Source organism: Adelges cooleyi, unplaced genomic scaffold (genome assembly GCF_023614345.1).
Source record: "Adelges cooleyi isolate 19-005CV unplaced genomic scaffold, UGA_ACOO_1.1 ACOO_flye_CR_arks_rails_tigmint_CR_PRNA_30, whole genome shotgun sequence".
In the NCBI taxonomy this organism is placed as follows: domain Eukaryota; kingdom Metazoa; phylum Arthropoda; class Insecta; order Hemiptera; family Adelgidae; genus Adelges; species Adelges cooleyi.
Window position 1 is genome coordinate 20,676,423 of NW_026095971.1, and position 18,733 is coordinate 20,695,155.

General features: G+C 29.6%; 6 protein-coding genes across 20 annotated transcripts in view; 4 read left to right on the forward strand and 2 right to left on the reverse strand.

The window, feature by feature from the left end:
• Window positions 1-1,796, forward strand: part of LOC126838181 (uncharacterized) — a 160,773-nt gene extending 158,977 nt beyond the window's left edge. For all 12 annotated transcript variants that reach the window (XM_050572355.1, XM_050572356.1, XM_050572358.1 and 9 more), the window contains one exon: window positions 418-1,796. The gene's annotated coding sequence lies outside the window, so the exon portion shown is untranslated. The remainder of the gene's footprint in view (window positions 1-417) is intronic.
• Window positions 1,797-5,257: 3,461 nt separating this feature from the next.
• Window positions 5,258-7,319, forward strand: LOC126838468 (uncharacterized). Its single transcript, XM_050572929.1, has 5 exons — window positions 5,258-5,682; window positions 5,759-5,888; window positions 5,964-6,058; window positions 6,425-6,661; window positions 6,858-7,319. Exons 1-5 carry the CDS (start codon window positions 5,476-5,478, stop codon window positions 6,954-6,956), a joined length of 768 nt encoding a protein of 255 aa, XP_050428886.1. The 5' UTR covers window positions 5,258-5,475; the 3' UTR covers window positions 6,957-7,319.
• A 1,521-nt stretch (window positions 7,320-8,840) lies between these two features.
• On the forward strand, window positions 8,841-9,820 carry LOC126838590 (trafficking protein particle complex subunit 6b). Its single transcript, XM_050573121.1, has 4 exons — window positions 8,841-9,070; window positions 9,129-9,190; window positions 9,275-9,476; window positions 9,541-9,820. Exons 1-4 carry the CDS (start codon window positions 8,990-8,992, stop codon window positions 9,667-9,669), a joined length of 474 nt encoding a protein of 157 aa, XP_050429078.1. The 5' UTR covers window positions 8,841-8,989; the 3' UTR covers window positions 9,670-9,820.
• A 312-nt stretch (window positions 9,821-10,132) lies between these two features.
• LOC126838575 (uncharacterized) lies at window positions 10,133-11,394 on the reverse strand. The gene is made up of 3 exons (XM_050573096.1): window positions 11,215-11,394; window positions 11,072-11,145; window positions 10,133-10,986 (listed from the first exon to the last, which is right to left on the reverse strand). The coding sequence occupies exons 2-3, from the start codon at window positions 11,141-11,143 to the stop codon at window positions 10,564-10,566; spliced, it is 495 nt and encodes a 164-aa protein (XP_050429053.1). The 5' UTR covers window positions 11,144-11,145; window positions 11,215-11,394; the 3' UTR covers window positions 10,133-10,563.
• An 849-nt stretch (window positions 11,395-12,243) lies between these two features.
• Window positions 12,244-13,401, reverse strand: LOC126838768 (cysteine-rich DPF motif domain-containing protein 1). 2 transcript variants are annotated; one of them, XM_050573456.1, is made up of 3 exons: window positions 13,266-13,401; window positions 12,875-12,984; window positions 12,244-12,617 (listed from the first exon to the last, which is right to left on the reverse strand). In XM_050573456.1, the coding sequence occupies exons 2-3, from the start codon at window positions 12,973-12,975 to the stop codon at window positions 12,281-12,283; spliced, it is 438 nt and encodes a 145-aa protein (XP_050429413.1). In that variant the 5' UTR covers window positions 12,976-12,984; window positions 13,266-13,401; the 3' UTR covers window positions 12,244-12,280. The 2 variants fall into 2 exon arrangements, with proteins under 2 accessions (XP_050429413.1, XP_050429412.1); XM_050573455.1 differs by lacking the exon at window positions 13,266-13,401 and having other exon boundaries at window positions 12,875-13,259.
• On the forward strand, window positions 13,334-18,288 carry LOC126838766 (protein Son). 3 transcript variants are annotated; one of them, XM_050573453.1, is made up of 13 exons: window positions 13,334-14,059; window positions 14,174-14,353; window positions 14,583-14,694; window positions 14,879-15,214; window positions 15,361-15,503; window positions 15,673-15,812; window positions 15,903-16,130; window positions 16,202-16,330; window positions 16,401-16,517; window positions 17,541-17,688; window positions 17,756-17,854; window positions 17,928-18,043; window positions 18,113-18,288. In XM_050573453.1, exons 1-13 carry the CDS (start codon window positions 13,618-13,620, stop codon window positions 18,218-18,220), a joined length of 2,298 nt encoding a protein of 765 aa, XP_050429410.1. In that variant the 5' UTR covers window positions 13,334-13,617; the 3' UTR covers window positions 18,221-18,288. The 3 variants fall into 3 exon arrangements, 2 of the variants coding, with proteins under 2 accessions (XP_050429410.1, XP_050429411.1); XR_007685729.1 differs by lacking the exons at window positions 17,756-17,854; window positions 17,928-18,043; window positions 18,113-18,288 and adding an exon at window positions 17,123-17,229 and having other exon boundaries at window positions 13,335-14,059; window positions 17,541-17,658; XM_050573454.1 differs by lacking the exons at window positions 17,756-17,854; window positions 17,928-18,043; window positions 18,113-18,288 and having other exon boundaries at window positions 13,335-14,059; window positions 17,123-17,657.
• The last annotated feature ends 445 nt before the right edge of the window (window positions 18,289-18,733 follow it).

The following is an 18,733-nucleotide window of genomic DNA, read 5'->3' on the forward strand; positions in this document are numbered from 1 at the left end:
TGTGCTATCAGCTTAACTTTTAATCTTTATAAGTGTTATAAACATGTGATGAGGTAGTAATTCCCACAAATATGGCGGAAAATGGTACCTTCAATTATCTCTTTTGGCAAGCTGTCATAGGTTCCCAAGTCATCCTATAGTGTTATTCTTCAATTGGTATAACTTGGTATAAACCATAATATTTTAAGATAAAGAACGAAAACCTATTTTATCATATTTACTGTACCAACTGTGTCCAACAATGGAGATTTGTTTTTCTTTCATACTGGTCATACTGGTTTTAGTCCTTCTGTCCGCTTCACTGTCGCATACAAGCTAGTACACGGTCTCGCGAGATCTTAGTTCATTTCTTTATATTGTTATTATTATTATCATTACTCAACGGTGCGTATTGTCTCTGTTTTTTTTTTTATATAGCTTTGCCTTCGGACTATGAGATGAGATACGATGACGACCGGCCTTGCAACCGTCGGCAGTCCAACTCGCAGACACGACCGCTGTTGGTGATCGGTCAACGTTGATATTATAATAATAATTATTATAATATTAATACAATCCGCGACGCCGAATTATAAAAAAAATAATACTACATTAAACATCATCAGCTTCTCGCACGCTCACCACCTTCGACTCTGTGATCCCCTCCCCCCCCCACCACCTCCCCTCCCTTCATATGTAAGTCTCCTAAGACGTGACCATATTGTTACCACCGTTAACCGCTCTTACTTGACCCGTCCCTAAGAAGAAAAAAATGCTGTCTATTGACTTGTATTGATAAATATTGGATATTTTACTTTTGCGCTCTAAGCTATTAGGTCTAGGTCGAGACAACTCAGCACTGACGTCTGACATAACACCGTGTAAGATTGTGTACTTAAGTGCTGAGCTCATGTTTAACCCCGTCGGATCGATACTAGAATATATTATTGCCGTACCCAATACCCATATACTATGATATACATTGCAATACCCGTAATAATATACTGTTAAATAATCGCTCTTTGATGTTTTTTTTTATTTATATACTCAAACGGTTTCGTATAATACATATAAATAAATAAACGCATTAACAGTGCCTACGACCAATTTCTTCTCGCGCTTAAATTAATTGTTATAATGTTTCAACCAACAAAACGTGTACTATTCGTTAGCACTAATATTTTATATGATCTCTTTAAAAAAATCTAATACTTAACGCGTGTAAAAAATATTATTTATTACCTTACACGATTATAATTAATTATTATTGTTTATATTTGTTTTATAAATATTTTACGGTTTTTTTTTATTGTTAGTCGAAGGCGCACTCGTGTACCTATACATAAATGCAAAATCGTTGAACATAATCATTTTATAAGGATTTAGATAATTATAACGGTTTATTACACGTTAACGATAAATATATATATTATACATCCGTTGTAAAATTTAGATTTTTAGCCACTAAATAAAAAACGACCCGTTAGTATATATATATATATATATTATAAAATGAAATATATATATAGTAATGCTGTGTTGTTATGAAATATACAGAGTTATATATTATATATATTATATTATTGTAAATCATATTGATGTTATTCCGTTGTTGGGGAAAATATATTTATAAAAAAAAAAAAATAATAATATAACATCTCTTACTCGTTCGCCGATTCGACGGGCACGTGAACAGTTTGAGAAACGAATATATTATTATTATAATAACAATATTGTATTATATAAAAACGGGGGGAAAATATATATATATATAAAAATAGGGCATCTTTTGACCCGACCAAAAAAAAAAAAATAAAGTACAATCTCGGATTGTCGTTTAGTATGCTAAAAGCCCACCGCCGTCGGTTTCCGCCTTAGGACCGATAAAGCTTTCCTCCCAGATCTAAATTTTCAGGTCTATATTTTGAAAATGTAATATAATTATTTTTCATTGTACCAGCAACAATCGTATCTATATATCGTATTTATACATACAACGATTTCCATTAACAGTGTATATAATTACTACAATTTCTGAACACATAATAATCGCCACGAATACACATTCTGGCCTTAAAATTTTTTTCTATACTTTTGTCGACCGTAGCTTTTTTTTACAACAGCGCTGGACGGTAGTTGTCGTCATCATTCACACCCGACTTTTTACCTACACCACGTTACCTAATTGTGTTTATAATTAATAATATTATAATGTATAATTATTATTATTATTACTATGTCGTACATACATGCCTTCGTCCTTTTCGTACCTAATGCGCGAACTACGCCTATGATTATCATACGATATTATATATTATTTTTATTACTGTAATATAATATGTTTACCTGTAACGTTATATAAATGTTTAAATATTTTATAAAAAAAAAAAACATGCATATGTATGTACACATAAATTATATTTATCACGAGCAAATCACGTCCGTGGTAAAATGGCATAAGTCGAAAACTACTTTTCTGTTTTTCGGTTTCGACATAATATCGTCGCTTAGGATGCACCACTGGCCAAATCACGTTGGCCACACTGTAAAATGTATTTTCAATTTGCGCGGCGAATCCACTGGCGGACTCAGTGTCAGTAGATAACGTTATAATCGAATAATTGATAACGCGGTTGGCAATGTTATTGAAACTGATATTTTTTCTTCAGTCCTGTAAAATTGAGAAAAATCTGATTTGAGGTGTTGCGTCTTAAGCGACGATATTATGTATCGTTTGTAAAAACGTATTATTTGCACAATTATCTATGTAAAAAAAAAAATAGGTAACCTCTTTACCGACTTTTTATCGTTTTACCACTGGATGTCTATTGTGTCACCGTCGCCGTGACTCGTACCATTTTATTATATTATGTAAGCCCTTTCGCTCCCATTTTAGCCTCCTGTTCGGTCGAGAAAAAAAAGCAGAACGCTCCTCGGAGTGATATATAGTGTTAAGTACGGAAAAAACAGAGTTTAGATTTATGGGGAGCTAAAAGCAAACGCACGTTTGTATGGGGGCGAAAAGGAAAAAATATTGTGATCAAACGATTTTGTGTTTTTTATTTAATTTGTTTCTTTTTTTTATGTGCGCCCGTTTATTATAATATATTATTATACGATAACTTGTTAAGCGACATAATATTGTTGTTCAGTTGAATAGTTATATATATATATATATAATATACATATAATTACACAACAAATAATAATAATATTGTTTGCGTTGTATTAGAATAATTGTATAACGTGTACGGCCAGAAGGATCGCTCTGACAATTGTCGAGGGAAACACTTTAAATGTACATTATGTAATAATATAACACTTTAAATGTATACTATGTAATAATATACCTATTTAAATGTATATTATTATTTCAACGATAACAATATAGTGAGACACAGAAAAAAAAAAAAAAGTTGCACTAAATCAAAAAAATAATTGGAAAAAAATAAGAAGTAACTTACACGTTGTTAATATTTATATAATAATACTTATTATAATATGTACGCGCATTATATTCCAAAATATTATATATTTATATATGTATCACACTACTGCACGGAAATAAAATTAAGTTTAAGAAAAATCAAATACAATAATAATTGTAAAACGAAACGCAAAAATCACTGCGATTATGTTTGTAAATCGAAATACTATAAATTCCGCATTAAAACATGATACTGATGTACAATTATTATTTTTGTCAATTAATCAATTTGGAGTAGGTACCCGCTGCTTACTCTAAATATCGTTAATGGTGATATACCTTCTTTAACGGGATTATCTTGTTTAGGATTATTACTTGAATTATTCATATTAAAACTCACAAGAAGCAAAAAGATTAAACAAACTAGTAAACAACTTAAAAGATTATAATTAGCTCAATCGAGGAGTAAAAAAAACATAAGTAAATCTTACTTGTCTTAAGAAAAAGCCGAGCCTGCCTAAATTGAATAATCAAGATAGTTGGTTAAGTACTAGATAATAATGTTATGAAGAAATAATAATTTTTCATAATATGTTGCTGGTATAAGATTCTTAAAAAAAAAATGTAATTAATACAATATGATGATTCCCGTTTGGATAACCATTGGGAAAATCATACAGAAGTTAGAATCTAAGTTAAACGCTTTGTCATGAATTATCATCCATTAAAAAAAAAATAATAATAATTTGTTGCTATAAGTGACAATCAGTTAAAATAGTAAATAACAATATGTTATATTTTTAACAGCTCTTATTAATTTGATTTATGAAAATAAAGTCACATTATTTAGTGGCCGTACACACATTTGAAATTATCATTCAATTTTACAGTTTAAATACACGAAGCAAAAGCTAAACAAAAAAATATAATAAAATATCACTATTTTTTTAATAATATGCAAACTAGTAGAGACAATAATTTTCCTAAAAGCGATCAAATGAAGCTATAACATCTATGTCTATACGACTAAAATATCTTTCTACATACCTACTAAATAATAAGAAACTTATTTGATTCACAAGACGTGTCCAAATTGACTAACATTGTAAATGTAAACCATTCTAAATAATATTGTTTGTTAAATTTAGCCATAGAAAAGTGACTTTCAGGAAATTAAAAACTAAAATTCAAATTGACTTCTTCCAGTGTAGCCAACATATTTTTTTTCAACTTTTTTGTTTTTTTCTACATTGGCCGCCAACGTGCGTGCAGATGATGCCGATTGGAACAGCTCAGCGATGAAATTTAAATTCTCCATCTACAATTTTATTAAAGTCAAACTGATGGCAGAATCTTTAGCTTTATCTAAGTTTTTAGTTGATAAGCGTGCAGCGATTTCAAGTAGGCAAATCCACGAGTTGTATAACATAGGTCACAAGTTGTTTGTGTTGATGGCTAAAGCATTTCAAATTTTTAGAGAACATATCAATTGTTGTATTACATGCTATAACAATCGTCATTTAAATATAATAATTTATGTTTAAAAGTTAATGTGAGATGGATGATTACTATTTACTCCTTAATAGTATGCCATGCTGGCAGCACAACTAACACCATTAATAATCATATATTATATATACAATACAATTTACACAAATTGTCGGTGTTTTTAATTCACGTTTATCGAAATTACAAAATTATACATAGGCCTACTACTATACGGCAGTTTTTGAATTTTTAACATAAAAAAACCGTTAAGACTTTTTGTCCCAAGAAAAATGTTTTCTCCATGTCAATGTTGTTATCAATATTTGTTATCATCTTGGGTGTGTTTACTAAACGAAATTACAAATGACAATATTATTCACAATAAACATTCCTAGTTCGGGTGTATTTTTTTCAAATTCAAAATTACTAAATTGCGGAATAATTATTATTACTTACTATTATATTTTAAATAATAATGCATAATCGTTGAACAATTACTGTTTGGACAAAAATCGATTCGGTTGAATTATTTCTACATCTACATTTATATTTTATTAATATATTTATTTTACCGTTTAAAAATGTATGCACGAAGCAAAACGCCCAGTATGGGAACACCATCTGTGTATTCTATACACGCCAGCCACCTGACCCTACGATCATCCAACTTACGTTCTACGCGGTCAATGAAATCATTACGCGTCCCGTGGTACCAACGTCCGATACTCAAAGACGCCTACTTCCTCGATACTCAACGTGGTGCACTTATCATTGCTTTTTATTCTCTGGTATTTAATCCTTTCGGTTTTAACTTTAAATTCATCCGAAAACGATTAAATTCAATATGTATGTTTCTATTTTCAGTTTTTGAGCATATTTACACTTGCCACGTCTGCATTTGATACATATTGTTTAGCCATGGCCGTGCCCGGGTCAACTCATTACGGTTACTATGTTATGAGCTATCAGTTTGTGTACGTTGGCAGTGCATGGGGTATGATGAATAGTGTACAAACTGAATCGTCTTGCGAATCCGTGTAATAATTATTCAATGACTTTTATGTTTCAGTAAGGAATTTGCTGATACTGTTTTCATTATTTTCATTCGTCGCAGCCGCAGTGATTTTCGTTACAAGTTTGATTTTGATATCGGCTCTGAGAAAAGTAAGTTACATACTTGTATGTCATTAGTTTTAACTAGCTGTTACGTCACCCGTATAGGCATTTACTAGCATTTACAACTATGCTAATAAACGTTTCAATTTTTGTAATTCTCAATCCTCACCAAATTTTCTTGTATCTATTGCGTAGCTGAACTATTATTTAAATTCGATAAACAAAGTTAGTATTATGGGATCAATTATAAAAAAGTAATAACGGCATCAAAATTGGTGTAGCTATGTGTGATGCCCTAGATCATAACTAAGTTTATAAACTTTTTTTTAGCAATCCTACTATAAAATTAGGACAGTTAGAATTTATCAATCTCTAACATAAAATTGTGTATTAAACTAGATTTTTTATTTTCAGGAACACGAGAAACGCATAGTGCCGTGGCTGTTTTCGTTTGCGGCATTTGTCATATTTCGTTTCATCGCTTGGACCTTTTCCTCGATTGCAAACGATCCCATATTCGGGTACAATATCACAATGATCATATTGGGTGCAGTGTTCACGGTGATAAACGTTTATGGCTGGTTGCTTGTCTATTCTTTGTACTTGGAGCTTTTCGACCTGACAAAATTAGAAGATTTAGCTCATCTCAGAGTAAGTAAACGACACAAAAATTATTAAAAACGGCAGCTAATTTGCGAATCAAACCTTCCTTGATTAACCCACGTAATATATATCGTATAAGATGTTTGAATCAAAGTAACAAATTTAGCTGGTTTTTAAAAGTTTAAAAGTATTACATAATTATTTAATATTATATTCTTATTTGTTTTGCCCTTTTTTTTTGAAGATTGGAACCATGGCGTCGTTAAATGCTTCTACTACACATTCTCTGGCTGGATCGCGTCCGACTACACCACACAGTACTGTGTCCACTGCCCCCGTGTGAATATTTTAAAAATGTGTTCAAGATTTAATTTTTTTTAAGCGAAAAAATCTCTTTAAGTAAATTTAATATTTGACTACGTGCATCGACACAGTGTAACTGTTTCCGTCCATTTCGTGGTCAAAGTTAATTTGACATTATGAAATACAAATTAATATTAGACTATGTGCACATCGACACAGTGTAACTGTTTCCGTCCATTACTGTGTTCAAAATTAATTTGACATTATAAAATACAATCATTTTTTTTTTTTCGTATGTTTTATTTTTAATATTAAAATAGCATTATATTTTGTTTATTACTTTTTAACTAATATTTTGATATATTATGAACAACATTTTTAGTTATTACTGTTTTTTTTTATTCAATAAAAAAAAATTATAATATTGTATATTATATTACTATTTTATAAGACAACAGTTTGCATATTTGTACACTATCTATTTTTTGTATTCAAAATTTTTTTAAAAAATAATGTATTCATTTTAATATTGAAAGATACTTTAATTTGTAATAATTTATTGACAAACTATTATATATTGTATGTTTATTTTAAGTTGCTTTAACTAAAAGACCAAAAGATACTTTTTACTATAATATCACCAAAGATATTAAAACTATTTTGATAATAATTTATTTTTTTATTTATACAATTTTATAAACAATTAAATCTTTTTTTTCATTTTGTATAATTGTATTTAAAATTAAAAATATATTTAATAAACACATTAAAAAAATAAAATAAAGTTTGTTTTAAAATCTTAAACCAGATTATACTATGATCTGATATACCATAGGTTATTATTATTTAATTAAAAGTTTTACAAGTATGAAAACATTTATATATTGTTTAGAGTGTAATTTACATTCAGATTTATTGTAAATCGAGAAATTTAGTGTTTATGTTAAATAGTTGTTGTAACTTAATAATTTAGTGTTAGTAAATTTGTTTATGTAAAAATATTACACAATAGTTAGGTGTTGTGTTAAAATTTAATAAACAATTATGAAATCAATTGACTTGTGGTATACAAAATATGTTGTAAACTTCGATCCTTAAAAAAACAAAATTCAACTGGAGTAATAAAATTAATCTAGAATAAAGAAGCATAATGGACGATAACCAACCAAAATTGGATAATATGAGTGGACATCAGCAGATGATAATTAAAAATCATGTGAGAAAGAAAGAGGTTATAGGTCGTGTTGAGTTTATTAAGGTATGACACAAATAGCTGGTAGAGAATATGCAAAATAAAGAAAATCCTATAGTTTACAATTTAAATTTCAAAATATAAAAACGTTATTTTAATTTCTTTAACCTATAGAAACGTTACTGTTTTAGTAAAATTTAAGTACAACTAGACAAATATCAACTTTAAAAATGAAATATATGGCACTTTGCAACTAAAAATAACTACTAGGTATAAAAGTCTATAAAATCGAATCTTTACATTCTTAAAACGTATTTATTTGAAATACAACACATGTAAGTACTCTAAAAATAAGTGCATGTGTATTAAAAATTGAACAAAAAAAATTTTAAGCAATATTCTAAATATTAATAATATTCATACAATTTTTATTTTTATTCAGTTAAAGTAAACGATAAAGGCCTTGACCCAATAAACAATATGAATTAACTTAATTGTTCAACAATAATAATTATTGTACAATTAATAATTATTTTTGAATAAATTTACACATCAGATTTTTGACTATTTGATGTGAATTATGATAACACACGGAATAACCAGAAGGGAAACTAGGTCGTGATTGATAACTGTCAGACATTTTGTACCTTTTTATTTTTTAAAGTTTCCCTTCTGGTTATTCTGTGATAAACACTTCCTGCTTATCAAAAAACCCCACCAACTTTAATTTTAAAGATTACATTTCAAAGTACAATATAGCAACTTAAGACTTGTATTTACTTACTTATTATTTTAAAAATTGTATTTAATCCTGGTAACCAGTTTTATTTCAAAATAAAATTAACCTCATAATAATTACTGATTAGCCTATAACATCTACAATGTCTGCAGAAGATGTGCTTTTCGATATGTTACACGCAGAAATAGTTTCGTACATGGTATCAAAGGAATCGGAGACCGAGGTAATTTCAATTTACCAGTTTTTTCAGTATTGACATTAATATTGAATATTTTTTATAGGACGAAGATTTATCAGTGTTGGAACATCTTGGTTACTCTTGCGGTTGGCGCTTAATTGAACGGTATGTATTATTCAACGTAGGTATTTTTGAACTTAACGATTTCTCTTAATTTTTATTTGAATATTGTCATAAATTGCCTTCTAGAATAACCAAAGAGCTATCAAGGTACAAAGAAGAACTAGAAATATTAAAATTTATATGCACAGATTTTTGGTCTTGTGTGTACAAAAAACAAGTCGACAATTTGAGAACTAATCATCAAGGAGTGTATGTGTTGCAAGACAATGAGTTCAGATTTTTCAGCAAGCTTTCCAACGGAACACAATATCTTAAGGCTGCACCCAAGGTGAGCGTTAAATTGTTATGACATAAAGTATACAAAACCATGAACAAAATTGTCTTTTTTTCAGTATGCTACGTTTACTTGTGGTCTAATAAGAGGAGCATTGGAAAACTTTGGAATTGCAAGTATAGTCACAGTTGAAATCAATACAATGCCGTCTTGTAAGTTTCATATAAATGTCCAACAGTCGTCTTGATTTTTATGTTATTATTTAAACAACGTCTGTTTCAAAACGTGTTTTTGTAAATAATTTTATTTTTACTCAAACTACTGTGTATCTCAATTCAATAATGCAGTCATATTGCGCAAACATTTATTTGTATAAATATATACTTTTTAAACATCAACTATGCCCTATGGTATTGTGTAATATTATGTTTTAAAGCCATACCAAATCTGATTTCTTTATTAAAAAATAAATTGAATTATTCCTTACTACTGAAATACTAGAGCCTAAGTTTGTAATAAACATGCATAAAGTTATACCAATATGTAATTTTATAGATTTGTATCAAAATAAATGTCGACCATTTACAATCCTGTGTTACACAAATCACGATACATTGTTTTTATGTAATTATTTTACATTAGAGTTTTGACATATTATAGTTATAAATAATAATTTTTTGGTTATGCATTTGAAAAAAAAACAACCAAGATTGGAATACAAATTGTATATTTTTCCATACCAACAGTTATTTTATAAATATATCACATCAACAAATAAAATGGAAGGTCTAATTTACTGAACTCAAAATTAAAATTTATCCTTAGGTTATCCTATAGGAGTAATTGAGTTATTTCAAAATTCTCGTGTATTATTACTATTAAATTGGCATTACCATAAAATACATAAAATAGGTAATATTGCTGCTTTATACTACTTGGTCACAATATAGGTATGGTATATTATTAAATGACAATTAAAATTTAAAAAAAGACAATCCAGTAAAAGTAAATCGCTGTGTGCAATGTGCAAAAAAATAAACTCAAATAAAACAGGATTACCCAATTAATAATTAAAAAAAAAAAAAAGCAATAATTAAATACAGCATAAAATTATAATCATGTATGACTGATCGTTTAAAACTTATGTATATTTCCTGTGCCGGTATAATTTAGGAGGTGCTGATGCAGTGATATCATTAAACGGTAAAGGTGGTGTGTTTTCAGCTCCAATATTCACACCTTTTTTTACTCGTTCCTCTTCCATGTTGCGCCACAGCTTACGTCGCAAGTCGGACTTGGGTGTTTCAGACAGCCGATTTTGGATGCACCCTAATGCTTTTCTTAGTGATTTAGTCTTGTCTTTAACGTCTGGGGTGATAAGGCCATTTAGCAAAGGGTCCGTGTCACTTTCCCCGACCGCAGAGTGAAAAGAATCGTCAGTGTCGGCCAAGTCGTTCTGTTGAGTTGGCGTAGACGTTACTGGATCACTTGGTGGCATTTCGATAAATGAGTCGACCGTGACGGGCGATATGATATTAAGTTCTTTATCAAATACTGATCTTACCTGTAAAATGTATTTTGTCAAATAAAATAACAATCAGACGTAAGTAGTACATAAAATAAAACCTAGTAATAATCAAGTTGTTTACCCGTAATGGAGTTCTGGAAAAATCTGCAGTCGGCGATCGTGGATCAGGAATATCAATAAAACCGTTCGACATGTCTACAACATTTAGTATATTTTTATCAGTTTCGATATGTGTATCGACCGAATTCATTTGTATAGACTTACTTGCGAAATTTTAGTCCAACAATAATCGATGTGAATTGCAATAATCTCGTCTTAAGAACTTAAAAGTAGATAATACAATTCATCAACTGTAGTAGTACACTAAAAACAGCCAGTAAATTATACTAATAACTTATTATGGCCAATGTAAAAACTAAAAACCGTTACACAATTAAAAGATAATGCGAAATAAAATTCAAACTTTGTTTTTATTTTACACGATTTTATCTTTTAACGTCGTTTATCAGTGTAGCCAACGTTTGGAGTACAATTAAATCTATTGTGTACATACACGGGTAGTAAAAAGTCCAACGATTTTATATAGAACTTAGGTTGGCAACACCTGGTTAAACAATAAATTCCTTCCCCGCTTTTTAATAAATTCAAAAAACTATTACAAATTCAAATCACAGATTGGAATATTATGTGAATTAGACTAATCTATTCAGTGCTCAAATCGACGAAGAATGACATTATTTGTAATTTAATTAGGTGACTTGGCACTGAAAGACACATTTTTTGGAATCTCTGATTGATTCTGCACCCATTCATATTAATAAATATTTATGAAGTTTATTATTCACTTTTTTAAGTTGATGTGTGTGTCTGCAAATTCTTATACTTTTTAGCATGATATAACTGACAGTTATACTTCAGAGTTTTTCTTCTTCATTTTTTCTTTCCACCGAGACAGCAGAGATGAAATTTTGTTCTTTAAGACACAAAAATAATCATTCAATTTGGTCGAGTATTTTTTGAGAAAATTTCCTAAAAGCTAGGCCCTTTTAATAAATCTAATTAACTGCTACAGTTATTGTTTTTATTGATCACTACATTGTTCTTTACAATATAAAAGTTATCAGTAAAATAATCTTACTATTATCAAGTTTTGTAATCAAACTAATAAAAAAGCACAAGAGTAATTTGTTTAATTATTGCATTTATTACAAACCAAAACATTTGTACATTTCAATAACACAAATTTTTTTATTTAAAAAAACTGAAAATTAACTTAAAATAATTACATAAATCAGTCAGTGTAGAAAAACAGTGTCACCGTATAAATAAACTAAATGCGATTAGCTGTTTTAATTTTTTCTTGAATTTTTGTTGGGAAATTTTTAATATGTGTTCGAGCACAATTAGAACAAAAGTATTTCGAATAAAATATACTACATTCGGGTTTTAAACATACATCTTTATCACACATTGAACATACAGACCCTAAAATTAAATACTGTCTCTGGCTACGAGGAGAAAATGGATCTCTTGCTATGTAAACATCGGCTATAGTTTTCACATTACGATTAAATGGCACACGATTCCCAAAACAATCGTATTGTTCAGTCATTCCACAATTACGACATTGGAAAATCGGCCTTTCTTCAACGACAGGTTCTAGTTTCCTAGAATAAAACTTTATTTTTAATGCCATAGTAAAAATATATATAATTTTTATATTCTCATCTCTATTCAAACATGTTTACCAGCTACTAGCACAAACTATTTTGTTAAAGCACTGAAGTTGGCTCTTAGGGGCTAAGCTATTTTCAAATACTTTAGGCAGTCCATACAAATTGGTAGACATTTTCATTAATTATTAATAATATACAACTAGCTTAAGAATTTCATGTTTGAATACAAATTTGGTACATCAACTTACTTAGTCTCTTCTTCTGTATCAGGTAATTTACTAATACTAGGTTCAGGTGTTGGTGTATTGTCTACAGCTATATGTAATGGGTGTTCTTCTTTGACTGACATGATTTAAAACTGGGTTTTTATAATAAGTCAAATTAGAAATACATATACAGAGTATACACCCATAAGTTGAAATAATAACCATAAATCATAAATTAGGCTCTAATGAGCACTACAGTAATAATATAATCACTGATACACATGTTATTAATTTAATTTAGGGCGGGTTGCATAAAAATCAGTCAGTAAATGTGTTAATGTCCCTGTAACTAATTCATTGTGTTATGTGTAAAGTGTAAACTATAAAGTTTTAATGATTGTGTAAACCAATAAATATATATATATGTAATTACTATTTTGTCTGTCTGTGATAATAACAAAAGATTACATTTTTTGTGATTTTATATAATAAAACAAAACTGTGGTATGAACACTGACCGAGATTTATTTTGCGTTCATTAATATTTATATTTAAGCCACGGGTAATAATTATCCAGTTAAAATATATTATGTAATATGTTATACTAATATAATATTGTGCCCTTGAATTTCTGTGTTAATCCCAAACAACATTGTTATCAAAAAGTGAAAACAAATGATAAGTTGTTCATTTAAAATGTAGGCACTAATATTATTTATACCTTGTATATTTTATTCTTACTCATCATGTGAGTTTTAAACGATTACTATTTGAAATATTTCAATATGGAAAAGACCTCAGATACCATTGTCAATGAACTGTTCAAATCTCTGGATGTCGAAGTGCCGCATGTATCGGAAACTGAAAGTATTTTATCTGTGTCGTGTGCAAAGTTACCGAAAATGCATAAAAAACACAAGAAGTCGAAAAAACACAAAAAGCACAAAAAAAAGTCGAAAAAATCTAAAAAGAGTAAAAAACGATCGCACTCAAAGTGCTCCGAAGACAGCGTTGAACTAAAAATTGACAAAGACAAACTGGAGGAGGTAAAATCTGGTATGCCAGTTACGTTAGACGCAGTATTAGAAACAATTGTCGTTACAGCTAATGAAGAGAGTGAAGAATTCCAAAACAATTTATGTATACCACAGAAAAACAGCTCCGTAGAAGAACCGTCCACGAAACAAACGACAGTTGATATAAAAGATGATACAACGAACGTTTCAAGTAAGTTTGTTTAAAAATCAATTTATTTATTACATAGTGACAACCTTTATACCTTTAATTACTACACTTACATTAAATATATTCATCAATATAAATGTTTTAATTTGATTACAGATACAAATTCAGCAACTATAAACAACAATAGTAAAATTGTCATTAAAGATTTAAAAGGTAGTAGAGTATATCACGATCTATTAAACAAGGTTCATGAAACGGAGATATTGGAAGCTGAAAAATACGAAGAAGTACAATCTAGCTCATGTGGAATGGATATTAATATAAAAATTAAAAAAGGTTTGTTAATTGGTAATACTATACTTGTATTACAAATCTATATCTTTGTGCCAATAGTAAATACATTAAATACATTAAATATAAATTTGGCAAAAGTTGAAGCATGATAAAAAAGATAAAACTTATTACGACCAAAGATTCTAAAAACATGATTCGAAATATAATATGTTTTTACTTGTTATAATCATAGTTTTACAGATTTCATTTACATTGTAATTAATATTTTCAGGAAAACACAAATCTCATAAATCTAAAAAAAAAAAAAGATCTCGAAGTAGGGACAGATCAAGAAGTTCAAAACGGCCTAAGAGAGATAGATCTCATTCACGTAACAGAAAAAGGTAAAGTATATTATTTATCTTTGTAAATATTTAATATGGACTATCGGTGGTATAAGAATTGTTCTCAAGAAAATCCTTTTAATCTAGTAACATTTAGATTATCTCTATACATTTTTATAATTACGCTGCCAACATATAGCTGTATAATGATAGAGCCTACCTAATGCTCATCTTGTATTTCTAGATCAAGGAGTCCTGTATTGAGTCACAAGAATGATCATGTTCATAATGACTTTAATGGGAACTCCTCATCGAAACATGATAGTCATAGAAATCACCAACACCGATCTAGATCGCGAGATAAAAACAGTTCCAATTCAAGGGGTAAAAAAGAAAACCGTAGTAGATCACAAGATAAATTCGAAGCAAGTAAATCAACAAAACGTTCAAGAACACCTGACTACGACACAAAAGAAAAGATATCTCGGTTCAGTAGATCCAGGGAGTATGAAAAAACTAGAAGGCGATCTCGATCTAAAGATCTCTCCAGTAAATCGAAAAGACATAGATCTCCATCATGGTAATAATTGTTATTATTTTACATTCAGACTATTTTTTTAATTGTTCTAGCTTATTTTTTTGTTATATATTTAAATATTATTGAATTATAATTTTACTAATAATTTATTAGAATTGTTTTTTTTTTAAATGTATTTTTTTTTTCAGTGAAAAAATTGACAAAAAAAAATTATTTAAAATAGCACGAAAAAATGCTTTATCGCTAGTTCAACAAGGCATGTTGCCCGTAGGCAGTGTAAAGAAAGAAACTTTAGCCAATATACCTACAAAATCAGTTGATGAATTGACAGGTAATAAAAGTATACTAAAGATTAGTGACTTATTTTAATTTGTAAAAAATTAACATGTTTGGTTTCTGCTGCACATAATATCATAGTAGTGTATCTGTTTGACAACAGTAAGATAAAAATATATATCTGAGAATTTTATATGTATTTTAAATATTCTTATTTACTGTAGATTTTTGTCGAAAACTATCGAAAAAAGAAAAAGACCATGAAAATGAATCGTCGTCTTCAATGTCCGAGGACGAGACCAAACAGCCCTTCCACCATCCGTTCTTAGTAAAAGATAGGCCCAACATAGTGTTAAATATCAGGGTAAATAAATATCACTTACACATTATTATTAATATATGTATCTATTTGACACGTGTGATTACAAATTATTATGTATGTAATTGAACACAGAATTCAACACAGTTGCCCGTAAAGTCATTCCAAGAGAAAACGGTTGGACAAGACATGTTGAGGCTGCAGTTCCCTGTGTCAAGTGGTCAGACTCATAGTTTGGCCGTTAACGAGTGGATGCCAATAGGTGCTGAAGAATCGGCTAAATTAAACAAAATTTCTCGACCCAGTGAAATCGCAAAACCTAATAAAACTCCTAATCAGCTTGTTCCACTCAAAGTTGTTACGGTAATGTTATATCTAATTATTGGTTTACCGTTATGTTGTATGATGACAATATTTTTATGTAATATATTTAGGTTGAACCAGTTCAACAAACCAGTTCAATTCAAACTGCTGTTACTAGTCCGAAAAATGACTCGGCACCCATTGTGCCTCAACAGTATCCTGCAATCTGTGAACCTACACCAATTTCTAAAAATCTTTATGTAATGATTAAATATTGAATATATAATTTTTTTAAGAATCAACCCTATCGATCGTTACTTTTTATTCTAGGCTAACAGTGGCTATTCGATGCTCTCCTATGAAACTGGCCAGTTCACTGGGCATACAGGAGCGAAAATTCTCACCCCAGCTGAACTAGCTACAGGTTATCAACCGTGGGTAAAAAAGGTATTATGGTTCAAAGTATTAAAACGTTGTTGTCCTATTGTGTTTGAAATCTATAAATGTAATGTATTGTTTTGAATATGGTTACCACCGGACACCGGTGTGATTTTGTTTTTGTACAGTTAATTTTATCGTTTGGCGTAGATTTTCTTTTGGCTTTTGACCATTTGCAAACATCAGGTTTAATACATTTACTAGAACCAATTGAGAGATGATGAGGGCACGTTGAAACAACTGACAAGGTTGGAATGTTAAATTGCAAAAACAAATTCAATATATTGCCGGAGAGGTAGAGAACGACGAAGAAATGACTGGATGAGATAATGAGGTAGAGAGACGAATGGAGTGAATAACTGTACACCTCTTTAAAAAATAAAAACATGATTTCCAACATTAATGTATAAATATTATAAAATCTAGGTACGATAATATGAGTTAATTTTGAATTCTTAGCACATTACTTATCTATCATGTACATTTATTGCCTTCCTATGCATTGTGGGCGTTATGTGTGTACAACCCATATATACCCATTATAGCCCATTTTGCATAGAACCAATAATCCTATGTCGCAAAGTGTACGAAAGCCAAATGAAAATCTGTTACAGGCCATTTTAGTTGTCTTTTAACATATTTAAGCGCTATTTCGACGGCATCTCAATCAAACATTGGATTGTCTACTTCGCAATCACGGATTTGTCTGTTGCGGCCCCTGGTAATTTTCCTACATATGTCAATGTATACACTAGTTTGTATATGTTCACAGTATGTAGCCGAGTATGTAAATTATTAAATGTTCAAAAAGAAGTTAAAAACGTCATAAATTTACTTTTGTAAAATTATGAACGAATGAATACGAGCAAAATATTCGAGCACAATGTCGTCTCGACCTTACAACAATTGATAAATGTCGAAACGTATTTTTCGTGAAACCGCCGTTGTTTTACATTGATTACATTACAATATAAAATTGTACAGCCAAAAAATAAAAACGTTTTGTTTACTACGTCTGTCTGTTTTTTATAGGATCAACTAAAAAATACTGCTCCAGTAAATAGCGGTATGGGAATGCATTTATTACAGAAAATGGGCTGGAAACCCGGAGAAGGTCTGGGAAAAAATCAATCCGGATCGCTGGAACCACTTTTATTAGATGTCAAAATGGATAAAAAAGGTATTGAGACACGGTCGGTTGGTTTTGATTTTTGTATTCATTTTCAACCGAGTAAATTTGTATTTAGGGCTTGTTAGCGCCGAAGAAGAAAATCGGACGGCTCAAGCATACCGCGCTAGTAAAAGATTCCCAAAAAAAAGTGCAGCACCCGTGCTTTCACTTGAAGGTAATATTAATGTCACGTGACAATTGTTTTTTTTTTTTTACATTCTAATCTCTAAATTATTTAATTGTTTTAGAAAAACATCCAGTGTCTTTGCTCAATGAATTTTGTGCAAAGCGTAAATGGGACGTTCCGAAGTTTGACACTGTCGACGAGTCGGGACCTAGTCATAGAAAATCATTTGTCATGGCCGTATGTTTAAAAAATACAATTATATTGATCACGATAACAATTACAGATGTGTGCAATTTTTCTTTATAGGCAATTGTGAACGGTGTTAAATACTGTTCGTCGAGATGTCAAACGAAAAAATTAGCAAAATTAGATGCGGCCAAAGTGTGTTTAAAAGAAATTGGACTGCTCACTTGAGATTTTAGTTATTTATGAATTTGTTAAAAGTGTTTGATTATTTAATATATCTATTTAATTATAGAGAACCCTTAAAGAATATATTTTTTTTTAACAATCTAAAACAACGGATTCCAGAAACCTGAATTATACAAGACATGATATTTTATATACTAAATCACATACGGCACTGTTTAAATTATTATTCAAATGGTTATTACTTGTTAGTTACTTTTGTTAAAAAACTGTATAGCATAACATATGGTTAATTTTTTTAACTTTAACCCCCACCGAAAAATTACCATTTTTTTTAAATTTAACTTTGCAAAATAGTGAAAATTAATATGGTTTATCAATTAGACAAAGGCTAACTCGGTTAGAAAACATTTTACATGTTCTCTGCTATACTTAAATTTTCTTTTAGACAAATTATTAATATCACAAGCCACTGGGTATAAATTCTTTTTAATATTTGTTAAGTATAATTTGTTTTACTTCCCGTTGTCAATCAACTACATACAACTTCTGAGCCAA